Source organism: Pituophis catenifer, unplaced genomic scaffold (genome assembly GCF_029215685.1).
Source record: "Pituophis catenifer annectens isolate HBS135680 unplaced genomic scaffold, rPitCat1.0.hap2 SCAF_10, whole genome shotgun sequence".
In the NCBI taxonomy this organism is placed as follows: Eukaryota; Metazoa; Chordata; class Lepidosauria; order Squamata; family Colubridae; genus Pituophis; species Pituophis catenifer.
In genome coordinates this window covers 24,922,911-24,935,191 of record NW_027256890.1, presented here as the reverse complement: position 1 = coordinate 24,935,191, position 12,281 = coordinate 24,922,911, and the positions used below count along the sequence as shown (strand labels likewise).

At 51.1% G+C, this 12,281-nt stretch overlaps 1 protein-coding gene across 1 annotated transcript in view; it reads left to right on the top strand.

Moving 5' to 3' along the window:
• Positions 1 to 4,753: 4,753 nt before the first annotated feature.
• The window catches only part of LOC139322398 (dual specificity protein phosphatase 10-like), a 9,874-nt gene continuing 2,346 nt past the window's right edge, over positions 4,754 to 12,281 (top strand). The window contains exons 1-3 of the mRNA XM_070951496.1: positions 4,754 to 5,948; positions 7,609 to 7,908; positions 9,785 to 10,044. Of these exons, the coding sequence (XP_070807597.1) occupies positions 4,754 to 5,948; positions 7,609 to 7,908; positions 9,785 to 10,044 (1,755 nt within the window). The remainder of the gene's footprint in view (positions 5,949 to 7,608; positions 7,909 to 9,784; positions 10,045 to 12,281) is intronic.

The following is a 12,281-nucleotide window of genomic DNA, read 5'->3' as shown; positions in this document are numbered from 1 at the left end:
AACCTGGTTTATTAAGATAGCGACGTCCTTACCTCTTAATTTACCTTAGGGAGTCCTTGTTAGGTGGAAGATGTTTTACTGGCTGTTTCGAGTTCTTCCTCTGGGCACAAGAGCACATGAGCGTGCTGTTTTTTTAACAAGCCAACACTCCAGAGACTGTGCTCTGATTGGCGAACGCCAGGGCTTGTCTCCATGGCACACGCCACGAAGCGGCCTTGGCTGGATCGTTGGCAAACCCAGAGGACTAGGAACTGGCCAATGTTGGGCAGTGGGGCTGAGATCCACCCTTCTTATTTATCACCCACCAGGTCAGGGTTGAGAAATTCCCACCAATATTTCATCCTTGGCAGATGGAGATCTTTCAGACGGTTTTCCCTCAAACTTGAGGAAATATTTAAGTTGGGAGGACTTCAACTCCCAACAACACCCATCTTAAAGGATGCTGGCTGGGGAATTCTGGGAGTTAAAGTCCACCCATCTGAAAACATGTTGTCTGGAGAATTCTGGGAATTTATTTATTTATTATTTAAATTTGTATACCGCCCTTCTCCTGAAGGACTCAGGGCGGTGAACAGCCAAAATTAAAATACATACAATATAAAATTTAAAATAATTTAAAAGCAGAATTAAATCGAATTGGCTTCCCAAAAATTAAAACCCATTACCCTTAAAATAACCTTAAAATTGAAGTCTACCCATCTTAAAACATGCTGGCTGGGGAATTCTGGGACTTGAAGTCCACCCCTCTTAAAGCATGCTGGCTGGGGGATTCTGGGAGTTGAAGTCCACCCATCTGAAAACGTTGTCTGGAGAATTCTGGGAATTGAAGTCTATCCCTCTTAAAGCATGCTGGCTGGGGGATTCTGGGAGTTGAAGTCCACCCATCTTATAGAATGGTAGCTGGGGGATTCTGGGAGTTGAAGTCCACCCATCTGAAAACGTTGTCTGGAGAATTCTGGGAATTGAAGTCTATCCCTCTTAAAGCATGCTGGCTGGGGGATTCTGGGAGTTGAAGTCCACCCATCTTATAGAATGGTAGCTGGGGGATTCTGGGAGTTGAAGTCCACCCATCTGAAAACATTGTCTGGAGAATTCTGGGAATTGAAGTCTACCCCTCTTAAAGCATGCTGGCTGGGGGATTCTGGGAGTTGAAGTCCACCCATCTGAAAACATGTCTAGAGAATTCTGGGAGTTGAAGTCCATCCCAAGATGGCTTGCAAACAGCCAGATTCCCATCCCATTTTTTTAAAAATCCAGGGAAACCTTTAGCTCTTTCACCATCCTGGCTGGTCTCTCACGGCCCGTCTCTTCCTCCTCCTCCTCCTCCTCCTCGCCCACCCTGCTTCCCTCAAGAAAGTTGCCCAGCGCGTTCCGGGGCCAAACGGTGAGCTCATCCCTGGGGTGAAACCCAAGAAGTCCAATGTCCTCATCGTCATGCCAGGCTCTGAGCTCAGGTTGGTATTTTTAGAGGCATCGTCCCAACTTTCTCTTGCGGAAAGGAAGAGAAAGTACCTTAAGGGGACCTAGCAGGCTGTGGACGGGTCAAAAAGGTAAGCTCTGGAGAGGGAAAGTGCCCGCAGATATGTGTGTCTGTGTGTGTGTGTTTTGTGTGTGTGTGTGTGCAAAGCATTTCTTTAAAAATGTGTTATCCGACAAGTCTGCGATGAAGTGTGCCAAAACATGTGCATGCAAAGAAGCTGCCCTGTTGTGCATAGATTCACAAGGGTAGGAGCCGTGAACAGATCTTGAAGCAACAATTGTTTTTTTCACATTCCTCCTTCTGCACACACCCCTGCGAGGTAGGCCGCAGAGATTCAGGGCTGCGTTGGGAGAAATGGGATGGGACCCATTCAATGGACCTGAGCGTGGCTTATTACAGAAGCAAAATCCACCTGTGACACGTCCTGGTGGGGATTTCCTCCCCCCCAAGAGAATTTGCACATCTGTGTGGATCTATTCATAGGCAAGAAGAGCTACCTCGTGCTGGCTGTGTGGGCAGACATGGTGGGCATCGGTCATTCGTGCCCATCGGTGAGGTCGGCACGGACAGCAGCGTGCCAAGGAATTTCATGGTAGATTTGAGTGTGCCACGCTTCCAGGGAGGGTTGGTGGTTTTAATGGATGAATTGTGATGAAGTCAAGGAGAAGTTATAAGCAAAATATTACAGGGAATTCTCAATTTGGAAAGAGTTTGTTTAGCGACCATTCGGAGGGACTTACGACCGTTTTTCACACTTACGACCGTGGCAGCATCCCCACTGGTCCACCTGATCAAAATTAAAATGCTTGGCAAACTGACTCGGTGCCCCTGGGGGGGTGTTGTGTCACATGATCCGCATTTGAGACCTTCTGACCCATCAAGTCAACAGGGAAGCTGGATTCGCTTAACAACCGTGTGACAAAAGTCACAACCGCAGGGATTTTACTTAATGAGCGTGGCGGGAAAATTCGGAAAACGGGGCAAAAAAATCCCCCTCACTTAGCAAATGTTTCACTTAATGACAGGAATTCGGGGCTCCATTGTGGCCGTAACTCAAGGACTGGCTGCAGATCCCTGCCCCCCCCCCCAAAAAAACTTGGATTGCAATCCGAATTTAGGGTGCATTGCCTGCGTTTTGTGGGGCGAGAGCCAAGCACTGGACCATTGTCTCCTCCGGAAAAGGGAGGGTGACAAAAATGTGTTCAAATCCTGAGAAAGTTGTTATTATTATTATTATTATTAAAAGAAAAAGATTGGTTTGAATTCTGCAAAGGGGGAAGATTTCAGGATTTTCTTGGAAATTTGTGCTAGGAACATCCAAGGGATTTTGCAAAAAAAAAAAAAAATGCAAAATTCAACTTGGTCCCAGCAGTTGTTAAAAAAAAAAAAAAAACCTCTTCTCTATCCAGGCCTCAGTCTCCAGGTCTCTGAAATGGGCATAAGGCTCCTCTGAGCTGTATTGTAAACATTGTGCTCCTCCTCTTCCTGAGTTGCAGGGATGTTGCTGCATGGCTAGGATGCACCTGTGAGACAGAATACGATCCGGCTTAAGGCAGCTGGAAGCCTGACAAGGACCCCCTTGCCAAAAAAGCTGGTCTGGTCCATAAAAAGAAGTTAGCCTCAATGCATCAAAATGTTATTGGATTACGACTGGCATGGCTTTGGGGTGAGGGCATGGAGGGCGGCAGCTGTGCGGGAGGCATCGAGTAAATAAAAGGGCTTCAGAGAGGCTTCAGGGTTTGAAATAATAACAGGAGAGATCGACCTAGGGATATTAAGGATGTGGATGAACTTCCTTCCTTCCTTCCTTCCTTCCCTCCCTCTCTTTTCCTTCCTTCCTTCCCATTCTTTCCCTTCCTTCCTTCCTCCCCCCTCCCAATCTTTTCCTTCCTTTCTCCATTCCTCTTTTCCTTCCTTCCCTCCCTCTCTTTTCCTTCCTTCCTTCCTCCCCTCTCAATCTTTTCCTTCCTTTCTCCCTCTCTCTTTTCCTTCCTTCCCTCCCTCCCACTCTTTTCCTTCCTTCCTCCCTTTCCTTCTTTCCTTCCTCCTCTTCCTCCCTCCCTCCTTCCTCCTTTCCTTCCCACTCTTCCGTCCTCCCTCCCTCCCTCCCTCCTTTTCTTCGTCCCTTCCCACTCTTTTCCTTCCTTCCCCTTTTCCGTCCATCTTTCCTTCCTTCTTCCCTCCCCTTTTCCTTCCTTCCTTCCTTCCCACTCTTTTCCTTCCTTCCTTCCTTCTTCCCTCCCTCCTTTTCTCCCTCCCTTTTCCTTCCTTCCTTCCTTTCTCCTTTCCTTCCTCCCTCCTCGCCACTTTTCCTTCCTCCCCTCTTCCTCCTCCCTTCCTTCCAGAATTCCCCAGAATTCCCCCAGCCATTATGCTTTAAGAGTGATGAACTTCAACTCCCAGAATCCCCCCCAGCCAGCTTTCAAAGGACAGCTTTGCAAATCACTCTTTGAATCCTATCCAGGTGGCTGATTGGCTGAATTGTGCGCTGTGGCCTCTTCCTGGATGACCATCCATTTAGCTGGGTAAATTTGCAAAATTTGCTGGTTAGGGAATTCTGGGAGTTGAAGTCCACAAGTCTTACTTGGGAGACACCCTTCCGCCTTAGAGTCGCGGTGGCGCAGTGGTTAGAGTGCAGTACTGCAGGCTACTTCTGCTGACTGCCTGCAATTTGGCAGTTCGAATCTCATCAGGCTCAAGGTTGACTCAGCCTTCCGTCCTTCCGAGGTCAGTAAAATGAGGACCCAGATTGTTGGGGGCAAGAGGCTGACTCTGTAAACTGCTTAGAGAGGGCTGGAAAGGCACTGTGAAGCGGTATATACAGTAAGTGCTATTGCCCTTCCTTCCTTTCCTTCCTTCCCTTCACAGTGCCTGCCTTCCTTCCTTCTTCCCTTCCCTTCACAGTTCCTTCCTTCCTTCCTTCCTTCCTTCCTTCCTTCCTTCCCTTTCCCTTCCCTTCCCTTCCCTTCCCTTCCCAGTGGTTAGAATGCAGTATTGCAGGCTAACTCTGCCCATTGCCAGCAGTTCGATCCTGACTGGCTCAAGGTTGACTCAGCCCTCCGTCCTTCCGAGGTCAGTAAAACGAGGACCCAGATTGTTGGGGGGCAAGAGGCTGACTCTATAAAGCGCTTACAGAGGGCTGTACAGCACTGTGAAGCGGTATATAAGTGCTGTTGCTACTGCTATGGCATGCTAGGAATTTGGGGTGAGAGTGGACAGCATCGTAATAATCTCCCTTCGGCCTCTTCCCCTCCCTGCAGCTCAGCTTTCCCAATGCCACCCTCGCCCCTCGAAGAGCGGATCGGGGTGCTGCAGAGGCCCAAGACTTTAGCCCTGCGCCTCACCCACAGCTTCGTCACCCACGGCAGTGGCGGGGAGAAGCCGCTGTCCCCATCCGCCCCGGGCCGAGCGGGCAGCCAGGACCCCTGCGAAGCCATCCGCCGAAGCAGCGTCCTTCTCCCTGGCCATTCGCACACCCTCGACCTCAAGCCTCAGGGACGAGGGTCCGAGCGTGGCTTGGCCTGGCCGACGGACCCTAAGCAGGGCGAGAAGAAAGGGGTGCTGAGCCCGCAGCTGAAGGCGCTCCTGCCCCAGGCCAAGCTGAAGAAGTGGGTTCTGAAGGAGAACGCCAACCCTTCGGGGGACGCGTCCCCCAGCTCGACGCTCTCCAGCCCCGCCACCACCATGCACCCCTTAAAATGCGGCTGTTGGGGCTGCTGGCGGCTGATGCGCTGCGAAGAGGCCGGGGCGAAGTCCAGCCTGCGCTCTTTGGGCTGCTTCTCCAGCCGATCCAGCCTGCGCTCGTTGGGCTGCCCCGGCTGCAGCCCGCAGTCCGTGAAAAAACTGGGGTGCTTTTCCTGCGCCCCCGTGGCCCTGCGTTCCCTCGCCTGCCTGGCGTGCAACCTCTCGGTCAAGTCGGCCAGCTCCTCCTGCAGCTTCTGCAGCAGCGATCCCATCGTGGCTTACGACCCCCGGGTGGGGTCCTCGCCGGCGCCCAGCTGCTACGGCGGGGATGAAGAAGAGGACGATGAGGAAGACGATTACACCGTCCGCAACATCTGGCCCGACGAGCTGGCCAAGAAGATGCACAAGTCGCCCCTGCCACCGTCGCAGCCGCCGTGGAACCAGCCGCAATCCTCCCCCTTGATCCTGGACTGCCGCAACCTGGTAGAGTTCACCAAGACTCAGCTGCAGGGCGCCATGCGCTTTGGAGTCGCCGACGCACCGGGACGACGGCGGTTCCAGCAAGGGAAATTGGCCGTGTTGGATTTCCTCTCTTCAAGGGGCGCCTGTGACGGCCGGGATTCCTCGCGGCAGTGCCTGTGGTCCAAGGAAGGGTCTGGTTGCGGCGGGGTCCTGGAATCCCCACCGGCTAGCCCCCCCAAGCCGCCCAAAACCCTGCCCATGCAGAGCCTGCACCTGGTCCTGGATTTGGTGCACAGAGACGAGCAAGGACTTGGGAAGAGAGGTAAGGAGGAGAAACCTAGACGGCGTTTAAGCAAAGGGGTCCAAGACAGGATTTGATGGTGGCCGTTAGCTCGGAGGACGGGAGGGAGGGAAGAAAACGCCAGGGCCAGCAGACAAGAATGCTAAATAGAGCCTCTCAGTTCAGGAGCAGTCTACCTTAAAATGCAGCTATCCCCAATTGTGTGGGAGCAAGCTCCTCCTTGTTCTGACCTAGGCTTCCTGAATCAGTAAAACACAGGAATAGTCCCAAAAACCTCTTTTATTGCAACAGCTATGAATTCTGTTCATTCACAGATGAGTCCCAAATAGTTGTAAAGAGTCCTTCAGGATAAGGCTGATCATCACCCACCTTTATCTCCCTTGACACACTGCCAAAGACTTAATTGGCAAAGCCGTACGGAGTCCAGAATCAAACAGAGCTTCAGAATATAAACCGACCAGAACAAACAAAGTTGCTTCCTGCAAAGGCTCACATGCCTTTATGTCTTATGGGAGGGGCCAATCATCTCCAAGCCTTACTCCCGAGTCGCCCCTTTTGTCTTAACTATTCTTGCCTTCTGGCAGCTCTGCGCATGCGCGCACTGGGTACAGGCTCCCCCTGTTCCTCTGCCTCGATGATGTCCGACTCTGGAGGCTCCGGAGGCAGCACATAACTCCCAGATGGCCCTGGCCCCCTCTCTGCCTCCGATGCAGAGCCCTCATCCGAGCCTTCCCCAGACTCCAGGACTGGCCCATGTTCCTCCCCAGCCTCCTCACTGTCCGATTCTGCTGCTAGCTCTGCAGGCTGCCGGCGGACCACAACACTCCTAAGCCCCTTTTGCCAACGGAAAAGGCGTTCCCTAAAAAAAAAACCCTTTAAAGCAGGGGAAAAACAAAGCCATTCTTTCCAGAATTGTTGTTAAACCAGGATTTTGCTGTGATAGCCGCATGCATGTTGGGAGTTGTAGTTTCAGCAAAATATCCCAAGCCCACTTCGTTTTCCACAAGTTCTATTCTGGATGGAAAAAAAAATTAAAATCTGGGATGATTTGAGATTTCCTAGCCAGCTGAATGAGGGGAGGGGCTAAGAAGAAGGGCCAGGCCAGGGAGACAAGTTTTGCACCTGTCATTTCCTCCTAAACTACAACTCCCAGCATGCCTTGGTATCCGGTCTGTACTAGAAAGCTAGGATTGAAACAGGAGAAAGCTTGTCCTGCTTCTAGCCTGAAATAATGGGCAAAACATCTTTTATCCTTTTATCCGCCACCCCCCACCCTCTGTTTCTAATCTAGGGGAGCATTTCATCCGGGGGGGGGGTGTCTCCAAACTTGACCTGACTTGTGGACTTCAACTCCCAGAATTCCCCAGCCAGCATTTTTTTTTTTAACTTCACGACTGTGTTGCTTCTTCACAGAATTGTGGGTCTCGGTTGCGGTTGGTAAGCGTCCACCAGGAGGCAGTATGTGACCAGTTTTGTCCTATATAATCCCACACTGCCTCCTAGTGGTCAATCTAAGTAAAAACACGCACAACAGAAGAGCCAGAAATTAGCTCAGCTGGTAGGAGAATTCTGGGAGTTGAAGTCCACAAGTCTTAAAAGGGGCATTATCATTCGAATGCCACGTCTCCCTCGTGCCCCACAGGCAGGAATGCCATCCTCACGTTTTGTGTTTTGGTCGCAGGCAATCCGATCGGATCGGATGCCCCGGAGATCTCGGACGAGGTGGGCTCCCCGCTGACCCCGGATTTGGAGAACGCCGAGCTGAGCCCCATCCTCCCCTTCCTCTACTTGGGCAACGAGAGGGATGCCCAGAACTTGGAGATTTTGCTCCACCTCAACGTCGGCCACGTTCTCAATGTCACGACCCACCTGCCTCTCTACCACGCCGACAGCGGGCGCCTCCGTTACAAGCGCTTACCCGCCACCGACAATAACCGACAGGACCTGCGGCAATATTTCGAGGAGGCGTTTGAGTTCATCGGTACGAGCTGAATCTTGACCCAAGATGGGGGGGGGCATAAGTGGGAAAGGCTGGCAGGAAATCCTCATGCCCGCCCCACCCCACCCCACCCCCATTCTTTCCAGGAAACATTTCAGGTCTCAGCGGGGCAGGGGAACTCAAATTTGGGGGAAAAAAATTGGAGTTCAGTTAGTCCTTGAAATACAGTTCATTTAGCGACAGTTCAAAGTTGCAACGTCACTGAAAAAAAAGTGTCTTATGACCGTTTTTCACACTTACGACGGTTGCAACGTCCCTGTGGTCACGTGATCAAAAATCAGCCACTTGACAACTGACTCACATTTATGACGCATTGCAGTGCCCCGGGATTGTGTGATTCCCCCTTTTGCGACTGTCTGACAAGCAAACTCAACGGGGAAGCCCGATTCGCTTAACAACCGTGTTACTAATGTTAAAACAATTGCAGTGATTCGCTTAACAAACGTGTGAAGGTCGTTAAAGCATGCAAAATTCAATTAACATATGTCTCACTTAGCAACAGATATTTTGAGCTCAATTATGGTTTTAAGTCAGTGTCTTCCTGTAGTTCGAGTCATGCAGATAGTCCTTGATTTACGGCAACAGGGACTTGGAAGTTCCCTTGTTAAGTGATGCAGTTCCGTGCAGCTCAGTGTAAACAGTAGTCCTCAACTTATGACCACAACTGAGCCCAAAATTTATGCAGTCATGCCAGCCGCAGGAGCACGGAAATGTCTTCCTTCCTCAGCTAGGAAAACGAGACTAGCACCACCCTAGAGCTGGACACAACTGGACAGGGGAAGCCTTTGTTTTAGCTTAGAGTAGGGGAGTCTCCAAACTTGGCTACTTTAAGGCTTGTGGACTTCAATTCCCAGAATTCCCCAGCCAGCCGATGCAGTTTCTGGCTCTTTGTTATGCGTGTCCTTACTTAGAATGACCACCGAGGGGCAGTGTGGGATTATATACAACAGTGATGGCTAACCTTTTTCTTCTTGTGTGTCGAAAGCGCATGCATCCGTGCTGGCACCCATAATGCAATGCAGGAGCCCCTGTGCATCCGCACACAACCCCCCTGCTCCTTCACCCCCCTTCATGAGCACGCGACTCCCCCCCTCATGCACGCACGACCCCCCCCCACCTGTTTTGGGCCTAGTACACGGGTCGGCAAATATGGCCCCTTTATGACCTGTGGACTTCAACTCCCAGAATTCCTGAGACAGCTTGGCTGTCTCAGGAATTCTGGGAATTGAAGTCCACAGGTTGTAAAAGGGCCACAGTTGCCCAATTCTGGCCTAATAGGCCGCCCTGCAGCCTCCTGGGCTCAAAAACAGGCTGTACAAACAAACAAACAAATATTGTATATGTTTTTTGTAATGTTAGTAATTTAAAATATAAAATGAATAAAAAAAATTAAAAAAAAAATCAAAAACAGGCTGGGGGGGGGCACACACCCCTGCACAACCCCCATCCCCTGCTCCTGCACACATGACCCGCGCTGCACTACTCCCGCTCCCTGCAATTGCACGCATGACTCCCACCCCTCTGCGCATGCACCCCGCCCTCCCAGATCCTGATGGGAGGCACGAGCACAATCGCGGTGGAGCTGAGCTGGGCGATGGCTCGCATGCCTGCAGAAAGGCACGCGTGCCCTAGGTTCGTCATCACAGATATAGGACAAAAGCAGTCAATACTGCCTCCTAGTGGCCACATACCAACTGCAACTGAGACTAAGTCGTCATAGAGTTAAAAAAACAAACAAACAATGCTGGCTGGGGAATTCTGGGAGTTGAAGTCCACAAGTCTTAGGAGTGGCCAAGTTTGAGGGAACCTTAGAGCGTTCTGCCTCTTTTAACGTTGCCCTTTCTCTCCCCGACGATAGAGGAGGCCCGCCAGAGCGGCAAGGGAGTCCTCGTCCACTGCCAGGCCGGGGTCTCGCGCTCGGCCACCATCGTCATCGCCTACCTGATGAAGCACACCTTGATGACCATGGGCGACGCCTACAAGTACGTCAAGGGCCGCCGGCCCGTCATCTCGCCCAACCTGAACTTCATGGGGCAACTTTTGCAGTTCGAAACGGACCTCAACGCCGGCGTCACGCCCCGCATCCTCACCCCTAAACTGGCCGGCGTGGAGACGGAGGTGTGAACTGAGATGGAGCACCACCGGGTGATCTCCATCAACTCTCAGGGTTAGGGGGGGAGGGGAAAAAAAGGGGGAGGGAGGCGTGCGTGCAATAAGGGGTAGGGAGGCAGGAGGGTGCAATCCCCCCCAAAAGACGGTCAAAACGGCAAGCTGACTGCCAAATCCAGAACCTCGTAGAAATCAACCCCCCCACCATCTCTCTTTCCCCCCCACCCGCCGCAGGGCAGTTCCAATCTCCATCTGCCTTTGCACAGCCAATCCTTGAGGCTGCGTCCCCACGCACAAGGCTGTTGTCACTTGGTTTTGTGGGTCCGGACGACACAAATTTAATCGGTGACGGCGGTTTCGACCGTCCACTGTCGCTTTTCCAAGCTGGTCTACCTTGGCATCCGGGTGGGAAGGGAGTGGGGAGTGATTGGGGTGGGGCTGTTGTGTGCCAGTTTAATTTATTGGGTGTGTGTGTATAAATTAGAGGGAGCTATTCCTTACCACTGCCTTTTTTTTATTATTATTTAAAGAAAAGCTCCAGTTTACTTCCATTTATATGCTGTGGACAGCAGTATCTCCCGATTCCTTGTGCATTTGCCAACTGTCTGTGTTTGTGCATCTATAAGGAGCAGGGCGGGTTTGATGGTGGGGGGTGGAGGTTTAAATGGGGTGAGGGGAGGGGGTGAGGGTGGAACGCATTCCCCAAACTGGGGAATTTTCCTTCTGGGCTGCCAAAAAAAAAAAAAAAAGCCCTAGCTGCAAATAGAAAACTAGGAGTCCTTTTCTCCCCCACTTAAGGGGGGCAACCTGGTCTCTCTTTCTCTCTCCCCCCCTCATTTCTGCTCCCGTCTCTCATCGTAGCATTTCAGAACCGATTTTGCAAAATGAGGGTTTGCAACGGGGGGGGGGGGGTCGGAGGCAGCCAATCGCTGCAGGCTTTTTAAAGCAGCCTTTTCCTGGGGAAGAAAAAAAAAAGAGAGAGAGACGGCTGCTTTAATGAGACGCAAGTGGCATTAGGTTGCCCACCTCTCGGGTGCAGATCCCTTGCATGGCTTCCGACTACGTGGACTGAGGATTTAAAGGAGGGGTGGGTGGGTGGGAAGGGATGAGAAACAGGACCACCCCCCCTTACTGAGCACAGTTAAAGCAGCCCACCTCCCCATCTCGACAGGGTCTCTCCGGAAAATGAAGCACTGTTAAAAAAAAAAAGAGGGCAGGGATATTTAATTTAGAAAAAACGCGAGGGGGCGGAAAGGATGCTGCGGCTTCCTGCCTGAGGGAAGGAAGCCCATCATCCTCCACAGCCAGTGACAATAGAGGCTGCTATCTTAATGGGGAGGAGGGAAGTCAATTTTACGACTTGTGGACTTCAACTCCCAGAATTCCTGAGTTGGCTGTGCCAATTCTGGGACTCGAAGTCCACAGGCTATTAAAGTTGCAATACACATAAATGCATATTTTTATCGGAAGGGGTGGGTTTTGTCTTAAAGACACCCCCCCGTACCCCCCACCCCCTGAAAAAGTAGGGATTGCAAAGAGCTTGCTATAGGCCCTGCGCTTTTCAACGGTCTTCCAATTTCTCTCCAACCCATCACCAGCTTACAACCTGCCATGCGAGCATAAATGGGGGAGGAGAGGGGGGAAATGTGGTTTTAGAAAATTGGGGAGGGGGAAAATGCAACAAGGAGTGGACAGCAGGCAGGCCCTCCGTTACCTCCGCTCATGCATTCACCATGCCAAAAGGGAAAACAAAAACAAAAAATGCCACGCAACTGTGATAAAAGAAAATAATAATTTTTGTAGTTTCCATGTTCGTCTCTCTTTGAAAAAGTGTCTTTAGGTGATTTGGGTTTGTCGTTTGGTTTTTTTTTGCACTGCTCCTTTTCTTCTTGGAAAAGTCTGATCTCTTATTTTTATTCTGAAGATTTTACAGACCCTCTGAAAATGCCCAGGATGGGCTACACGGGTAGTCCTCGACTTACAACTTTCCGTTTTAGCGACCGCTCAAATTCACAACAGCAACAGGGGGAAGTGACTTATGACCAATTTTCACCCAGTATTGCCGGGGGTCACAGGTTCAAAATTTGAATGCTTGGAACCCAAGTCGCTGGGGGAGAATTCAGATTTGCTTTGTGACTGTAGCATCCAATTAAGAACTGTAGAGATTCATTTAACAACTGTAGCAAAAAAAAAAAAAGAAAAAAAGAAGTCAACTCACTCAACAACGGTCTTGCATTGTGGTCGTA